General features: G+C 45.6%; 2 protein-coding genes across 2 annotated transcripts in view; both read right to left on the bottom strand.

Moving 5' to 3' along the window:
* Window positions 1-15,947, bottom strand: part of LOC140721367 (uncharacterized) — a 558,567-nt gene that overhangs the window by 58,383 nt on the left and 484,237 nt on the right. The window lies entirely within an intron of this gene.
* Window positions 1-15,947, bottom strand: part of LOC140721344 (NACHT, LRR and PYD domains-containing protein 3-like) — a 47,561-nt gene that overhangs the window by 9,377 nt on the left and 22,237 nt on the right. The window contains exons 6-8 of the mRNA XM_073036186.1: window positions 13,453-13,624; window positions 13,289-13,354; window positions 6,321-8,070 (exon numbers count right to left, since the gene is read on the bottom strand). Coding sequence (XP_072892287.1) covers window positions 6,321-8,070; window positions 13,289-13,354; window positions 13,453-13,624 — 1,988 coding nt within the window. The remainder of the gene's footprint in view (window positions 1-6,320; window positions 8,071-13,288; window positions 13,355-13,452; window positions 13,625-15,947) is intronic.

Below are 15,947 nucleotides of genomic sequence, written 5' to 3'. Positions count from 1 at the left end.
CACACTCTTCTAACTGGCCTAAATCTTTGAACAACAAGCTTTGAAAACTTTCACTATCCACAACGTCACCTATCTTAGTATCATCCGCATACTTACTAATCCAATTTACCACCCCATCATCCAGATCATTAATGTATATGACAAAACACATTGGACCCAGTACAGATCCCTGAGGCACACCACTAGTCACCACTATAATGCAGACAAGTGTGAGGTGTTGCATTTTGGAAGGACAAATCAAGGTAGGACATGCACGATAAACGGTAGGGCACTGAAGAGTGCGGAGGAACAGAGGGATCTGGGAGTTCAGATACATAATTCACTGAAAGTGGCGTCACAGGTAGACAGGGTTGTAAAGAAGGCTTTTGGCATCCTGGCATTAATAAATCAAAGTACTGAGGATAGGAGTTGGGATGTTATGCTGAGATTGTATAGGACATTGGTAAGGCCAAATATGGAGTATTGTGTGCATTTCTGGTCACTGAACTATAGGAAGGATATCAATAAGATTGAAAGAGTGCAGAGAAGATTTACTAGGATGTTGCCGGGTCTTCAGGAGTTGAGTTACAGGGGAAGATTGAACAGGTTAGGACTTTATTCCTTGGAGCGCAGAAGAATGCGGGGAGATTTCAAAGAGGTTTACAAAACTCTGAGGGGTATAGACAGGGTAAATGAGAATAGGTTCTTTCCACAGACGTTAGGAGAGATAAATTACAAGAGGACTTGGCTTCAGGGTGAAAGGGGAAAGGTTTAGGGGGAAATTCTTCACTGAGATAGTGGTGAGAGTATGGAACGAGCTGCCATCTGATGTGGAAAATGCGTACTCAAGCTTTAAGAATAAATTGGATAGATGCATGGATGAGAGAGGTCTGGAGGGTTATGGACTGGGTACAGGTCAATGGGACAAGCGGAATAAAGTTTCGGCACAGAGCAGAAGGGCCAAATGGCTTGTTTTCTGTGCGCTCGTGTTTTATGATTTTATGATTCTATGAAGGGGTGTGGGGAGGAGAGTTCACTCAGGCGGGAAGATGGGGAAGTGATATCCCACATGTGGATGTGGGAAGGGGAAGAGAGATCCCACAGGAGGAAAGGGGAGGGGGAACAGCGATCCCACCGGAGGAAGGGGGATGGGGAAGAAGGATGCCACAGGAGGAGGGGGGACGGGGAAGAGATATCCCAAAGGAGGAAGGGGGATGTGGAACAGAGATCCTATAGGAGGATGGCGAATAGGGAAGAGAGATCCCACAGGAAGAAGTGGGATGGGGATGAGCAATCCGTCTGGAGGAAGGGGGATGGTGACGACAGATCCCACAGGAGGAAGGGGGATGGGGAATAGAGATCCCACAGAAGGAAGGGGAATGGGGAATAGAGATCCCACAGGATGATGGGGATGGGGACGAGAGACGAAACAGGAGGAAGTGGGTGGGGAAGACAGAGAAGCAGTTTCAGCGACAGGTTGCTATCGATGCAATGCTCCTCAGACAGGATGAAGAGGTCAATACTCCCCAATGCCATTAGGCTTTACAATTCAACCGCCAGGAGTAAGATATGTTAAAGTGACGGGGTTGATTGTATTTAATGTATTTAAGTAAACTACTTAAGAACTTTTTAAAAGCTATTATTAATGCTTTTTGAGAGAGTGATTTAGATGCATATCATATTTTTACTGACTTAAGTATTGTATGTAATTAGTTTTGTTACAACAAGTGTATGGGACATTGGAAAAAATGTTGAATTTCCCCATGGGGATGAATAAAGTATCTATCTATCTATCTATCTATCTATCTATCTATCTATCTATCTATCTATCAGAGGAGGAAGAGGGATGGGGAAAATAAATGCTACGGGAGGAAGTGAGATGGGGAAGAGAGATCCCACAGGAGGAAGGGGGATGGGGAAGAGAGATCCCACAGGAGGAAGGGGGATGGGGAAGAGAGATCCAGCAGGAGGAAGGGGGATGGGGAAGAGAGATCCCACAGGAGGAAGGTGGATGCTGAGGAGAGATCCAACAGTTGGAAGGAAGTGGGAGTGGGAACAGAGAGGCCAGAAGAAGAAAGGTAGATGGGAAAGCGAGATCTCACAGATGGATTGCTACCCGTGCCACGTGCTAGTGAGGCTAGAAATAGGAAGATATTGCAGCTAAATACGTGGCTAATGAGATGGTGCATGAGGGTGGGGTTCATGTTTCTGAACAATATGGCTTTCTTCCATGGGAGGTGGGACCAGTTCGAATTGGACAGTTTGCACCTGAACTGGAGGGGGACTAACATCCTTGCCGGTAATTTAGCAAGTTCTTCTCCGGGGGTTTTAAACAAGGTTGCAGGGGGAGGGGAACCAGAGTGCTAGAGCAGATAGTGATGTGGAGGAGGATAATGGTCTTGCGAGGTTTTCAAGGGATATTGGCGATCTGGTTAAGTAGGTGTTTAGCAGGTATAGGCAACAAGGGACAAATGAGATACTTGAAGAGTATAGAAAATGTAAGGGAATACTAAAGAAGGAAATCAGGAAGGCAAAAAGAAGACATGAGGTTGCTTTGGCAGATAATGTGATGGTAAACCCGAAGGGTTTCTTCAAGTACATTAAGAGTAGAAGGATAGTAAAGGACAAAATTGGTCCCCTACAAGATCAGAGTTGTCGTCTATGTGTGGATCCTCACGAGATGGGGGAGATCTTAAACAGTTTTTTGCGTCAGTGTTTACTCAGGAAACTGGCATAGCGGATATGGAATTAAGGCAAACAAACAGTAGTGTCATGGAACATGCAGATATTAAAGAGGAGGAGCTGCTTGCTGCCTTACAGCGAATAAAGGTAGATAAACCCCCGGGCCAAACATGATATTTTCTCGTATCTTGAGAGAGACTAGAGTAGAAATTGCCGTGGCCCTGACAGAAATTTTTAAAATGTCCTCAGCCACGGGTGCGGTGTCGGAGGATTGGAGGGTAGCTCATGTTGTTCCGTTGTTTGAAAAAGGCTCCAAATGTACACTAGATAATTACAGGCTAGTGAGACTGACATCAGTAGTAGGTAAATTATTGGAAGGTGTTCTGAGAGATCGGATATACAAGGATTTGGACTGCCAAGGGCTGATTAAAGATCGTCAACATGGCTTTGTGTGTGGTAGATCGTGTTTAATGAATCCTGTAGTGTTTTTCGAGGAGGTTATCAAGAATGCATATGAAGGAAAGGCTGTGGATGTTGTCTACTTTGACTTTTGTAAGGCCTTTGAAAAGGTCCCACATAAGAGGTTAGTTCTAAAGGTCCAGACACTAGGTATCCATGGAGAGGTTGTAAACTAGATTCGAATTGGCTGAGTCGGAGAAAGAGAGTGGGAGTGGATGATTGCTTCTCAGACTGGAGACCTGTGACTAGTGGTGTGTCTCAGGGAGCTGTGCTGGGACCATTGTTGTTTGTTGTCTATATCAATGATCTAGATGATAATTTGATAAATTGGATCAGCAGGTTTGTGGATGACACTAAGATAGAGGCGTTGTGGACAGCGAGGAAGGCTTTCAAAGCTTGCACAGGGATCTGGACCAACTGTAAGAATGGGCCAGGAAATGGCAGGTGGAATTTAATGCAGTGAAGTGTGAGGTGTTCCATTTTGGAAGGACAAATCAAGGTACGACACACCCGATAAACGGTAGGGCACTGAAGAGTGCGGAGGAACAGATAGATAGATAGATAGATAGATAGATAGATAGATAGATAGATAGATAGATAGATAGATAGATAGATAGATAGATAGATAGATAGATAGATAGATAGATAGATAGATAGATACTTTATTCATCCCCATGGGGAAATTCAACTTTTTTTCCAATGTCCCATACACTTGTTGTAGCAAAACTAATTACATACAATACTTAACTCAGTAAAAAATATGATATGCATCTAAATCACTATCTCAAAAAGCATTAATAATAGCTTTTAAAAAGTTCTTAAGCCCTGGCGGTTGAATTGTAAAGCCTAATGGCGTTGGGGAGTATTGACCTCTTCATCCTGTCTGAGGAGCATTGCATCGATAGTAACCTGTCGCTGAAACTACTTCTCTGTCTCTGGATGGTGCTATGTAGAGGATGTTCAGAGTTTTCCATAATTGACCGTAGCCTACTCAGCGCCCTTCGCTCAGCTACCGATGTTAAACTCTCCAGTACTTTGCCCACGACAGAGCCCGCCTTCCTTACCAGCTTATTAAGACGTGAGGCGTCCCTCTTCTTAATGCTTCCTCCCCAACACGCCACCACAAAGAAGAGGGCGCTCTCCACAACTGACCTATAGAACATCTTCAGCATCTCACTACAGACATTGAATGACGCCAACCTTCTAAGGATATACAGTCGACTCTGTGCCTTCCTGCACAAGGCATCTGTGTTGGCAGTCCAGTCTAGCTTCTCGTCTAACTGTACTCCCAGATACTTGTAGGTCTTAACCTGCTCCACACATTCTCCATTAATGATCACTGGCTCCATATGAGGCCTAGATCTCCTAAAGTCCACCACCATCTCCTTGGTCTTGGTGATACTGAGACGCAGGTAGTTTGAGTTGCACCATATCACAAAGTCCTGTATCAGTTTCCTATACTCCTCCTCCTGTCCATTCCTGACACACCCCACTATGGCCGTGTCATCAGCGAACTTCTGCACATGGCAGGACTCCGAGATATATTGGAAGTCTGATCTGGGTTTTAGATACGTAAGTCCCTGAAAGTGGCGTCACAGGTAGACAGGGTTGTAAAGAAGACTCTTGGCATCCTGGCATTCATAATCAAAGTACTGAGTATAGGAGTTGGAATATTATGGTGAGGTTGTATAAGACATTGGTGAGGCCAAATTTGGAGTATTGTGTGCAGTTCTGATGGAAGGAAGTAGGAAGGATATCAGTAAGTTTGAAAAAGTGCAAAGAAGATTTACTAGGAAGTTGCTGGGTCTTCAGGAGTTGAGTTATAAGGAAAGATTGAACAGGTTATGACTTTATTCCTTGGAGCATAGAAGAATGAGGGGAGATTTGATAGAGGTTTACAGAATTATGAGGGTATAGACAGGGTAAATGCGAATAGGCTCTTTCCACATAGATTAGGAGAGATAAATATGAGAAGACATGGCTTCAGCGTGAAAGGGGAAAGGTTTAGGGGGAGCATTAGGAGGAACTTCTTCACTCAGAGGGTGGTGAGAGTGTGGAACGAGCTGCCATCCGATGTGGAAAATGTGGACTCACTCTTCAGCTTTAAGAATAAATTAGATAGATACATGGATGGGAGAGGACTGGAGGGTTATGGACTGGGTGCAGGTCAATGGGACTAGCGGAATAAGGTTTTGGTACAGACTAGATGGACCGAATGGCTTGTTTTCTGTGCTGTAGTGTTCTAAGATTTTATGATTCTATGGGGAGGAGAGTTACCACAGTCGAAATGGGGATGGGAAACAGAGATCACAAAGGAGGAAGGGGATGGGGAAGTGAGATCCCACAGGAGGAAGGGAGATGGGGAAGAGAGATCCCACAGGAGGAAGGGGGATGGGGAAGAGAGATCCCACAGGAGGAAGGGGGATGGGGAAGAGAGATCCCACAGCAGGAAGGGGGATGGGGAGGAGAGATCTCACAGGAAGGGGGGGGGGGGGTGTGGAAAAGACGTCCCACAGGAGGATGAGGAACGAGTAATAGAGAGCCCACAGGAGGAATGGGGATGGGGGCAAGATTCCAAAGAATGGAAGGGGGTTTGGGATGAGAGGTCCCACAGGAGGATTCCAAGGGTAAACAATAACCCTACAAGACGAGAGGATGCAGAATTTTTTTGTATGTGTGTGTTGGGTCTGAACAGAGCCCCAGAGGAGATGTGCCCTCGCTCTTTGCGTATCTGGAAGTGAGCAAAGTCACACACGGGGAATGACAGTGGGAGGAAAATCTCACAATGGTATTTCTTCCCTTCTCACTGGGACAGTGTGCTGACGGTCTCTTGTCCCTCACCGGGAAGGGGGTGCGAATCTCTGACCCATCTGCTGCAGTCAGTGTCGGTCTGCGTGTCAGTAACAGTGAGAAGGAACATTGTCAATGGACTTGTCACAGGCAGTGAGAAACACGGCCATTCCTGTGATTTACTACCATTAAACCAATGGCCGTTGTTCACTGATCTGATGAAGTCTCCAACATCCCTTCACAAGGAACCACAGAACCCTCCCGTCCTTGGGGAATTACCGACCGATCTCATGGGCATTTGTCACAATTCTTCACAATCTGATTTACTACACATTTACCGAAATTCCTTTACATTGAAACAACACAATGAGACAGTTTCATGGTTCAGAGTGAGAGACAAACCAAGTTACCTCAACTCCTGGCACTTGTGCAGCCCGGGTCCCAGCCGCTGGATTCCTTCACACTGAATGTGGCAGTCCTGCAGGTCGAGGTGTTTTATTGTGTCACAGAGTCCGATGACATGAGACAGGACCACGCAGTCAATCGGGGTCAGAGTAATTCCACTGAATGAAAGTGTTTCCACAGATCCCAGTGCGGCCTGAGCCAATCCACGATTCTGAGACTCAAACAGGTAGTGCAATGTGTTCAGGAGGCTCCTTCTACCAGCTTCACTCCATGTGTTTCGAATCTGCCGTTTAAACTCCTCCTTCACCCAGTCAATCACCCGGCAGGTTGTTTGATGAGGAAATGGACCCAGAAACTCCTCCAGACCCCGAGCTGTCATTGGGGAGGAGAGACCAGCAACAAAACGGAGGAATACCTCAAATCGCCCATCTGTCGTGCTGTGGACTTCTGTAAGGAATTTCAGGATATCCCCGGGATGTGGATTCAAGAATTGTGCGACTGCAGCTACAAACTCTTGGATGGTGAGGTGTGGGAATGTGTACACCACACTCCGGGCAGAATCGTGTCTCTCCAAAAGCTCCATCAGGAACCCGGACAGGAACTGGGAAGGCTGCAGATTGTACCTGATCAAATCTCCACCTGTAAACACAATCTTCTTCTCGGACACTCCTCTGAAGGCCATCTGACCAGCCCTGTGTAACACATCACGGGGGTTCTCAATCTCACGGCCGTGGTTTTTCAGGATGTTGTAAATATAGTAGGAGTACAGTTGGGTGATGGTCTTGGGTACTCGTAGTGGGTCCCTGTCTCTTTGTGTGAAGAAAGGGCCCAGTGCCAGAGCGAGAATCCAACAGTAGGAGGGGTTGTAGCTCATGGTGTACAGGATCTCGTTCTCCTTCACGTGTTTGAAAACAGCTTTTGCCACCGTCTGATCTTCAAAATACCTGATGAAATATTCCTTTCGTTCCTCACCAACAAATCCCAGGATTTCAGCCCAGACACTGATGTCTGCCTTTTCCAATAAATGTAACTCAGTGGGGCGGGTGGTCACTAGCACTGAACACCCTGGGAGCAGCTTGCCCTGGATTAAACTGTACACAATGTCAGACACGTTGCACTTGAATTCAGGATCTGTGTACTGTGATTCTGTGTCTCTCCGACCATCAACAAAGTTGATTTTGTCCTTGAATTCATCCAATCCATCGAATATAAACAGCAGTCCCTCTGTGTGTTTCCAGACCTCTCCCAGGATATTCCCAAAGTAGGGATACTGATGCAGAATCAGTTCTTTAAGGTTTATTCTGCAGTTAATGGAGTTTAAATCCCGGAATTTGAAACTGAAGACAAACTGGAACTGTTGGTATATTTTCCCCGTGGCCCAGTCATAAACAATCTTCTGTACCATTGTTGTTTTCCCGATCCCTGGGACTCCGGCCACTGCTGCGGACATCCCGGATTTGTTTCTAAAGACAGATCTTTTCAATTTTTGAAGAAACCTCTTCTTGAATAACTGATCAGTCCGGAGTTTTTCCAGCTCTCTGTGGAGATGTTTCTGTCTCCACTCCTCGTGGTCTCTGCCTCTTGCCAGCAGCTCATGTTCCACCAGTCTCCGATCTCGAACAGTAGAAATGACCGTCAGCTCAGCGTATCGATCAACCAGCTGGAAAACTTTCACCTTCTCCCTCATCAGGATCGTGTTCACTCTCAGTGTTTCAGTCTGTGTCCGCAGAGTCTCCATGTGTTTCCTTTGAACATCTTTGGACGGAGAGAAATAGGTTGTCAATGCCTGATCTGATGAACACGGAGCTCACGACATATTTTCTTTAATAAAAGAATACTCGTTAAAGACATTGTTAGGGTGAAATCGGGTGATCAGAGATTACAGTGTCCGAAAATGAACGATGGCCCAGAAACATTTCTGATCAGATTCAGATTCGCTGTTAAAGGCCCCACTCTCCCCTCTGTTGGTAGTTTGCAGATTCCCCGGTGTTCCAGCGAGCACCAAGTGCACACGTGATTCTGGGGAGGAGAGTGTTGCGTGGAGCGGGTGGTTTCACTGCTTTCACTGCTCAGCTTCTGCTGAACTGTGCAACCCTGCAGAGGGTAACAGTAGGGGGGGGGCATTTACTTGCTCTACTGACTTTTACTTCTCTCACAATGGACCCCATGTTCTTGACACTCCTTTAGGATGAAGCTGTCGGTACTGAGCCACAGAAAAGGAACATAATTTCAGTTTCCTTTTCCAGGCTGAGCCAGTCACGATGTAACACACACCGCACTGGTCTACAGTCTCTTATTCTCCGAGGAGCCGGTACATGAACTCAGGCAATTCCCCGATGATGTGCGGAAGAGCAGGAAGCTGAAGAGGATGGCAGCGGTAATAGGGAACTCTAAAGTCAGGCGGGCAGGTCGGCGATTCTGTGGACACCGATGGTACTTTGCCTCTCAGGTGCCATTGTCCGAAATGTTTCTGGACGCGTCCACAATATCCTGAGAAGGGAGGTTGAGCAGCCAGAAGTCGTGACAAACATTGGTAACAACGACATAGGAAAAGCAAAGGGAGGAGGTCTGGAAAACCGAACACAGGGGGTTAGGAAAAAAGCTGAGGAACAGGACCTCAAAAGTAGTGATCTCAGGATTGCTGCCTGTGCCACCCGACAGTGGCAATAGGAATAGAATGAGGTGCCAGAGAAATGTGTGGCAGAGCATTTGGAGCAGGGGGCAGGAATTCAGATTTCTGGATAATTGGGACCACTTCCGGGGTTGGTAGGACCTGTACAAAAGGCACGGGTTGCACGTGAATCCGATGAGGACCAATATTCTTCCGGGCAGATTTACTGGAGCTGTTGGGAGTGTTTTGGCCGGGGGACTGGAACTAGGACGATAGAGCTGTGGATGAACCCGCAGTTTTACAAGTAGATGATGGGTTTAACATGAATGTAAGGAAGGACAAGCCAATGACTGGGTTCACATACAGACAGAGCAAACTGTTAAATTGTACCACATCCACAACATTCAAAAGGGCGCAGATGCAGGACTAAACGCATTGTATTTAAATGCACGCAACATTCAGAATAAAGTAGACAAACTTTTGGCGCAGTTAGAGATTGGTCGGTATGATGTTGTCGGCATCACTGAGTCGTGGCTGAAAGAAGACCATAGCTGGGAGCTTAACGTTAAAAGATTTACGTCTTATCGAAAGGACAGGCAGGAAGGCATAGGCGTTGGTGATGTGGCTGTGCTGGTTTGAGGTGGAATCACATCTGTTGAAAGAGGTGACATAGGGTTGGAGAATGATGAAGCTTTGTGGGTGGAGATAGGAAACTGTAAGTTTAAAAAAAAGCTTTATAGGGACCCTATATTGGCCTGAAAATAGCGAATGTGTGGGGTTGAGATTGTAAAGGGAGTTGGAAAAGGCGTGTGTTAAAGCTAATGACGCAGTTGTATTGCAGGACTTCAATGTACACGGGGAATAAGAAAATCAAACAAACGTCAGGAGTCTGATCGCAAGAGAGGGAATTTATTGAATTCCCACGAGATAGCGTTTTAGAGCAGCTTGTGCTTGAGACGACTCAGTGAAAGGTTATCTTTGATTGGGTGTTGTGTAACAGCCCTGATCTTATGAGGGAGCTTAATGTAAAAGAACCATTAAGAGGTAGTGATCATAATATGAGTGAATTCATAATACAGTTTGAGAAGGAGAAGCATAATTGACAGTATCAGTATCGCAATGGAATAAAGCAAATTACAGAGGCACGAGAGAGAAGCTTTCCCAGGTAGATTGGAGAAGGATACCAGCGGAGATGGTCGCAATGGAATAAAGTGAATTACAGAGGCACGAGAGAGACATTTTCCCAGGTAGATTGGAGAAGGATACTAGCGGAGATGGTCACAATGGAATAAAGCGAATTACAGAGGCACGAGAGAGAAGCTATCCCAGGTAGATTGGAGAAGGATACTAGCGGAGATGATCACAATGGAATAAAGCGAATTACAGAGGCACGAGAGAGAAGCTTTCCCAGGTAGATTGGAGAAGGATACTAGCGGGGATGGTCGCAATGGAATAAAGCGAATTACAGAGGCACGAGAGAGAAGCTTTCCCAGGTAGATTGGAGAAGGATACTAGCGGAGATGATCGCAATGGAATAAAGCGAATTACAGAGGCACGAGAGAGAAGCTTTCCCAGGTAGATTGGAGAAGGATACTAGCGGAGATGATCGCAATGGAATAAAGCGAATTACAGAGGCACGAGAGAGAAGATTTCCCAGGTAGATTGGAGAAGGATACTAGCGGAGATGATCGCAATGGAATAAAGCCAATTACAGAGGCACGAGAGAGAAGCTTTCCCAGGTAGATTGGAGACGGATACTAGCGGAGATGATCGCAATGGAATAAAGCCAATTACAGAGGCATGAGAGAGAAGCTTTCCCAGGTAGATTGGAGAAGGATGCCAGCGGAGATGGCTGAAGCCTCTGGGAATAGGTCTCAAGTTGCAGGATGGATACGGCCCACGGAGGAAGAAGTTCTCAAGTGACACTTGTAGGCAAACATGGGTGACAAAGGAAGTTAAGGATTGCATAAAAGCTGAGGAAAGGGCATAAAAGATAACAATAGTCAACTAAAAAAGCTATAAGTAGGGAAAAGATTAAATATGAGGGCAGAAAAGCCAATAATATAAAGCAGGATAATAAACACTTTTTTTTCAGTTATATAAAGATTAAAAGGGAGGTGAGAGTCAATGCTGGAACACTGGATAATGTGCAATCTGCATATATCTTCACTGTTCCAGACGCCAGCAGTCTGCGAGTGACAGGCAGTAGGAGTGAGTGCCATTGCTATTACAAAAGAAAAACATCTCGGCACACTGAAAGCTCTTAAGGTGCAAAGTAACCTGGGCGAGATGGACTGCATCCCAGAGTCCTGAGAGAGGTTGCTGAAGTGATGACAAATGGATTGATCATGATCTTTGAAGAATCACTTTATTCTGGCATGGTCCCGGAGGACTGGAAGATTGCAATTGTCACTCTAGTCTTTACGAAGGGTGGAAGGCAAAAGAAGGAAAATTATAGGCCAGTTAGCCAAACTTCAGTGATTGGGACAGAGTTGGAGTCTCTTATTATGGCTGAGGTTTCGAGGTACTTGGAGACTAATGACAATATAAGTTAGCATGGTTTCTGGTAGAATTCATTATGGAAGTAAGAAGCAGGGTGGACAAAGGCGTCAGTGGGTGCCATTTACTTGGATTTTCAGAAGGCATTTGATAAGCTGCCGCACATGAGTCTCCTTAACCAGATAAAAATCTATGGCGTCACAGGAAAGATACTGGCACGTGTAGTGGAATGGCTGACAGGCAGCTGGCAGCCAGTGGGAATAAAAAGGGCCTTTTCTGGTTGGCTGCCAGTGATTGGTGGTGTTCCGCAGGGATCAGTATTGGGACCACTGACTTGCAGATTTCTTGTCAGTGATTTAGATGATGGAATGAATGTATTTGTGGCAAAGTTTGCGGATGATATGAAGATAGGCGGAGGGGTCGGTAGTGCGATTGCAACAGGACTGAGACAAATTGGAGAAATGGGCAAAAAGGTGGCAGATGGAATACAGTGTTGGAAATGTATGATAATGCATTTTGGTGAAAGGAGCGGACTATTATCTAAATGGGCAGAAGGTCCAAGCATCAGAGGTGCAGAACGACTTCAGAGGGACCTCGGAGCCTCGAGCAAAACTCCCAGAAGATTAATTTAAAGGTCGAGTCTGTGGTAAAGGCGGCAAAAAAGAGAATCGAATATAAATGCTGAGCCTTTACAAGACTGTATAGTCAGGCTGCACTACAGGAGTGTTGTCAACAGCTTTTCAGTACCTCTGAAAAGATGTGTGGTCATTAGAGAGAGTCCTGAGGAGATTCAAGAGGATGATTCCAGGAATGAAGGGGTTATCATATGAGGTGTGTTTTGGCAACTTTGGGCCTGTACTCACTGGAATTTTGAGGAATGCAAGGGAATCTGTTTTAAACCTGCAGAATGTTGAAAACACCAGAAAGGGTGGATGTGGAAAGATGTTTCCCATGGTGGGTGTATCCAGAACTAGGGGCCACAGCCTCAAAATTGAGGGGCAATCCTTTAGAACAGGAGAGGAGGATTTTTTGAGCCAGGGAGTAGTGAATCTCGGGAAGGCTCTGTCACAGGCTGCAGTGGAGGCCACGTCCATGGGTATATTTAAGGCAGAAGCTCCTGATAGGTCAGGGCATCAAAGGATAATGTGAAAAGGCAGGTGTATGGAGTTGAGTGGGATCTGGGTTCAGCCATGATTGAACGGTGAAGCAGACTGATGGACTGAACGGCCTAATTCTTGTGGTCTTATGGAGGAATAACAACAAATCTCGGCTCCACTTTGGATCGGAGGTGTGAGATTTCCCTTCCTGGAGTTGGATGTTCAAATTCAAATGACTTGGCTTCAGTTTTGTCAAATCTCCAGTTATTCGGCACCACGGAAAGGGTGTTGTGACAAATCCAAATTGCTTCCTGTCCTCCAACCACAGCAACAAAAACCTGTCTCCCAGAATCTGACAGTCTCTAAAAAAGCCTCTAAAGAGACGTATTCAGACTCTCAGTGTGAAATAACAACAAAAACCTGTCTCCCAAACTCTGACAGTCTCTAAAAAGGCCTCTAAAGAGACGTATTCAGACTCTCAGTGTGAAATAACAACAAACCTGTCTGCCAGACTCTGACAGTCTCTAAAAAGGCCTCTAAAGACACGTATTCAGACTCTCAGAGTGAAATAACAACAAAAACCTGTCTCCCAGACTCTGACAGTCTCTAAACAGGCCTCTAAAGACACGTATTCAGACTCTCAGAGTGAAATAACAACAAAAACCTGTCTCCCAGACTCTGACAGTCTCTAAACAGGCCTCTAAAGACACGTATTCAGACTCTCAGAGTGAAATAAAGGCTTTGAGCTTTCCAGTCCATCAGTTACCTTTCAGATGCTTGGGCACTTCAGATAAACTCCGCTCAGTGTCCATGTAGGCGAACTGGCCGTCACCTGTTCAAACAGATTAACCTGCATGAAGTCTGTTCTGTGTAATACTGTAAATTCATCAGCATTTACATCTGTAACACACAGTGTATTGTTCACCGTACCACGTTCCCGTATTTCATTCAATATTCTGCTCAGCTTCGGTAAATGGTGATGTAGTTTCACAAAGGATTCCCACATCACCCTCCGGGCCCCGGAGCCCTTCTCCATCACCAGATCCAGGAGGAGTTTGGAAGCGCCCGCTCGGTTTCCCTTCTCCGCGAGCTCAGTCACACTCTGTAATGAACAATGGGGAAAATATTGAGGGGCGGAGGGATGTGTGCAAATCTACCTTGAGCATGGACTGACCCAGCTCACCACAAATCAGTGAGAGCCATTGAAGTGTTCATAGCAGGGTAAAGATTAAAAAAAAAGCGAACAAGGTCAGACAGGACTTTCTGCGCCACAGATTGCTGGTTATTATCCATTTGGCAAAGTTTAGGTGGAGCAGACATAGTGTGAGTGAGCCAGAGATAGAATGGGGAGCTGTGTCTTTGTGTCAGAGAGGGTTCAGTTAGGAGAGGCGGAGGCTTTAGGTAGATTTTGGGTTATATTTTTTCCTTTTTTCACGGTTAGAACAGTGGGAATGCCAGGCAGGATAGTGGAATGCTCTTCCTATACTGTGTGGCATGATAGGGAGACCTCCAGTGTCCTTGATAACTGCACCTTCAGGAATCGCATACAGCAGCAGCTTCTCACAGACTGTGCTCAGGAATTGGAGCTGGAGCTGCGTGAAACCAGGATCATTCAGGTGGCTGAAATGTTGACTGACAGACTTTACAGGAAGTGAACTATACACAAGGTGCAGGACACAGCTAATTGGGTAACCATCAGGAGGGGGAAAGGGGATAGGAATCCACTGCAGGAAACTCCTCTGTAACAGGTATACAGCTTTCGGTTTCGGGGTATTGCCTACGGAAAACCACGGCGATTATGCCTCGGGCTCTGAGTGTGGCTTTGTGGCTCAGAAAGGGTGAGGCGAGCTGTACTGACAGGGGGAATTCAATGGTTAGGTGAACAGACAAGTGATTCTATTTATGAGAACAAGATGTCTGGAGGGTGTGTTGCCAAGGTCAGGGATATCTTGCATCGAGTCTGAAACTTTCTTAAGGACAGGATGAGCTGCCAGAGGTCGTGGTTCACGTCAGTACCAATGACAAGAGTAGGAATTGTGATGAGGTCCTGCAAAGTGATTTCATGGGGTTCGGGCTAAGTTACAAGGGCAGGTACTCTAGTGCTATCTTCTCAGGATTGCTACCCATAACGTGTGAGTGAGGCCTGGAATAGGACGATAATACAGTCTAATGTGTGGCTGATGAGATGGTGCATTACGGGGGGCTTCAGATGTTGGGATGATTGAGCTCTCTTCCAAGGAAGATGGGACCTGGAGACACGTGATCGTTTTGTACCCAAACTAGTGGGGTACTGATACCCTTGCGGAAAGGGCTGTTAGCGCAGCGTAGGGATGGGGGAGGTGTTAAACTAGAGTTTCAGGAGGATGAAGAACCAGAGTCGATAATGGAGTGACTGTGTGGGAAATACGGTGTTAAGCTGACATACAGAATCAGTACACTAAACATTCTGAAGCTAATGTTCTGAGTTGCGTATTATTTCAATGCAAGGATTATTGTTGGAAAGGCCGATGAGCCTAGAGCATCGGTCAGCACATTGAATTACAGCATAGTAACCATTGATGTGATTTGGTAGGAAGAGGTGCAGGACTAGCCGTTCAGCATTTGAGCGTTCCGTTGTGTTAGAACTGATTCAATCGAGCGGGAGGAATTAAAGAAGGAGAGGTGGCATAACTAGTCAGGAAAAATGTCCCTGCATTGCTGGAGGTCTCATCTACTGAGACTGCATGGGTGAAACTGATCAACAAATGGTTGGGATTATATTATAGAGCACCCAACAGTCAATGGATTTAGAGGATCATATTTGTAGAGAGATCACAGACAGTTGCAAGAAAAAGAAGGTTATGATGTTAGATAATTTTAACTTCCAATTTATCAACTGGGACACCCATATTGTAAAGGGCTGGATGCAACAGCGCTGGTCAAATAAGTTCAAGGAAGTTTTTGTAATTAATATATTGAGGTCATAACTATAGACAGTGCATACTGGAATTCTATTAGGGAACAAGACAGGTGACAGATGTGTGCAGGTAAACACTTTGGATCTATTACCATTAGTTTAAACATCATTATGGAACAAGCTAGGTCTGGTCTTCGGGTTAATACTCTAAATTGAAGAAAGGCCAATTTTAATGGTATCAGAAAGGATCTGACGAAAGTGGATTGGGACAGGTTGTTTTCTGGTACAGATGTGCTTGCTAAGTGTGAGGCCTCCAAAACTGAAATTTTGAGAGCACAGAGTTCGAATGCATAAGTGACCACAAGTACAGAGTTTGAATGTTCATGACGGAATAAAAGGCAAGGGTAAGATACTTAGGGAACCTTAGGTTTTGAGAGATATTCAGACCCTAAGCACATAGCAAGTACAGACTCGAAGGATCAAATGAGGTACTTGATGAATACAGGAAATGCAAGAATTAGTAAAGGAG

The sequence above is a fragment of the Hemitrygon akajei genome, unplaced genomic scaffold (genome assembly GCF_048418815.1).
Source record: "Hemitrygon akajei unplaced genomic scaffold, sHemAka1.3 Scf000054, whole genome shotgun sequence".
Classification (NCBI taxonomy): domain Eukaryota; kingdom Metazoa; phylum Chordata; class Chondrichthyes; order Myliobatiformes; family Dasyatidae; genus Hemitrygon; species Hemitrygon akajei.
Note: the sequence above shows the minus strand (reverse complement) of the source record. Positions and strands in the feature narration are given on the sequence as shown.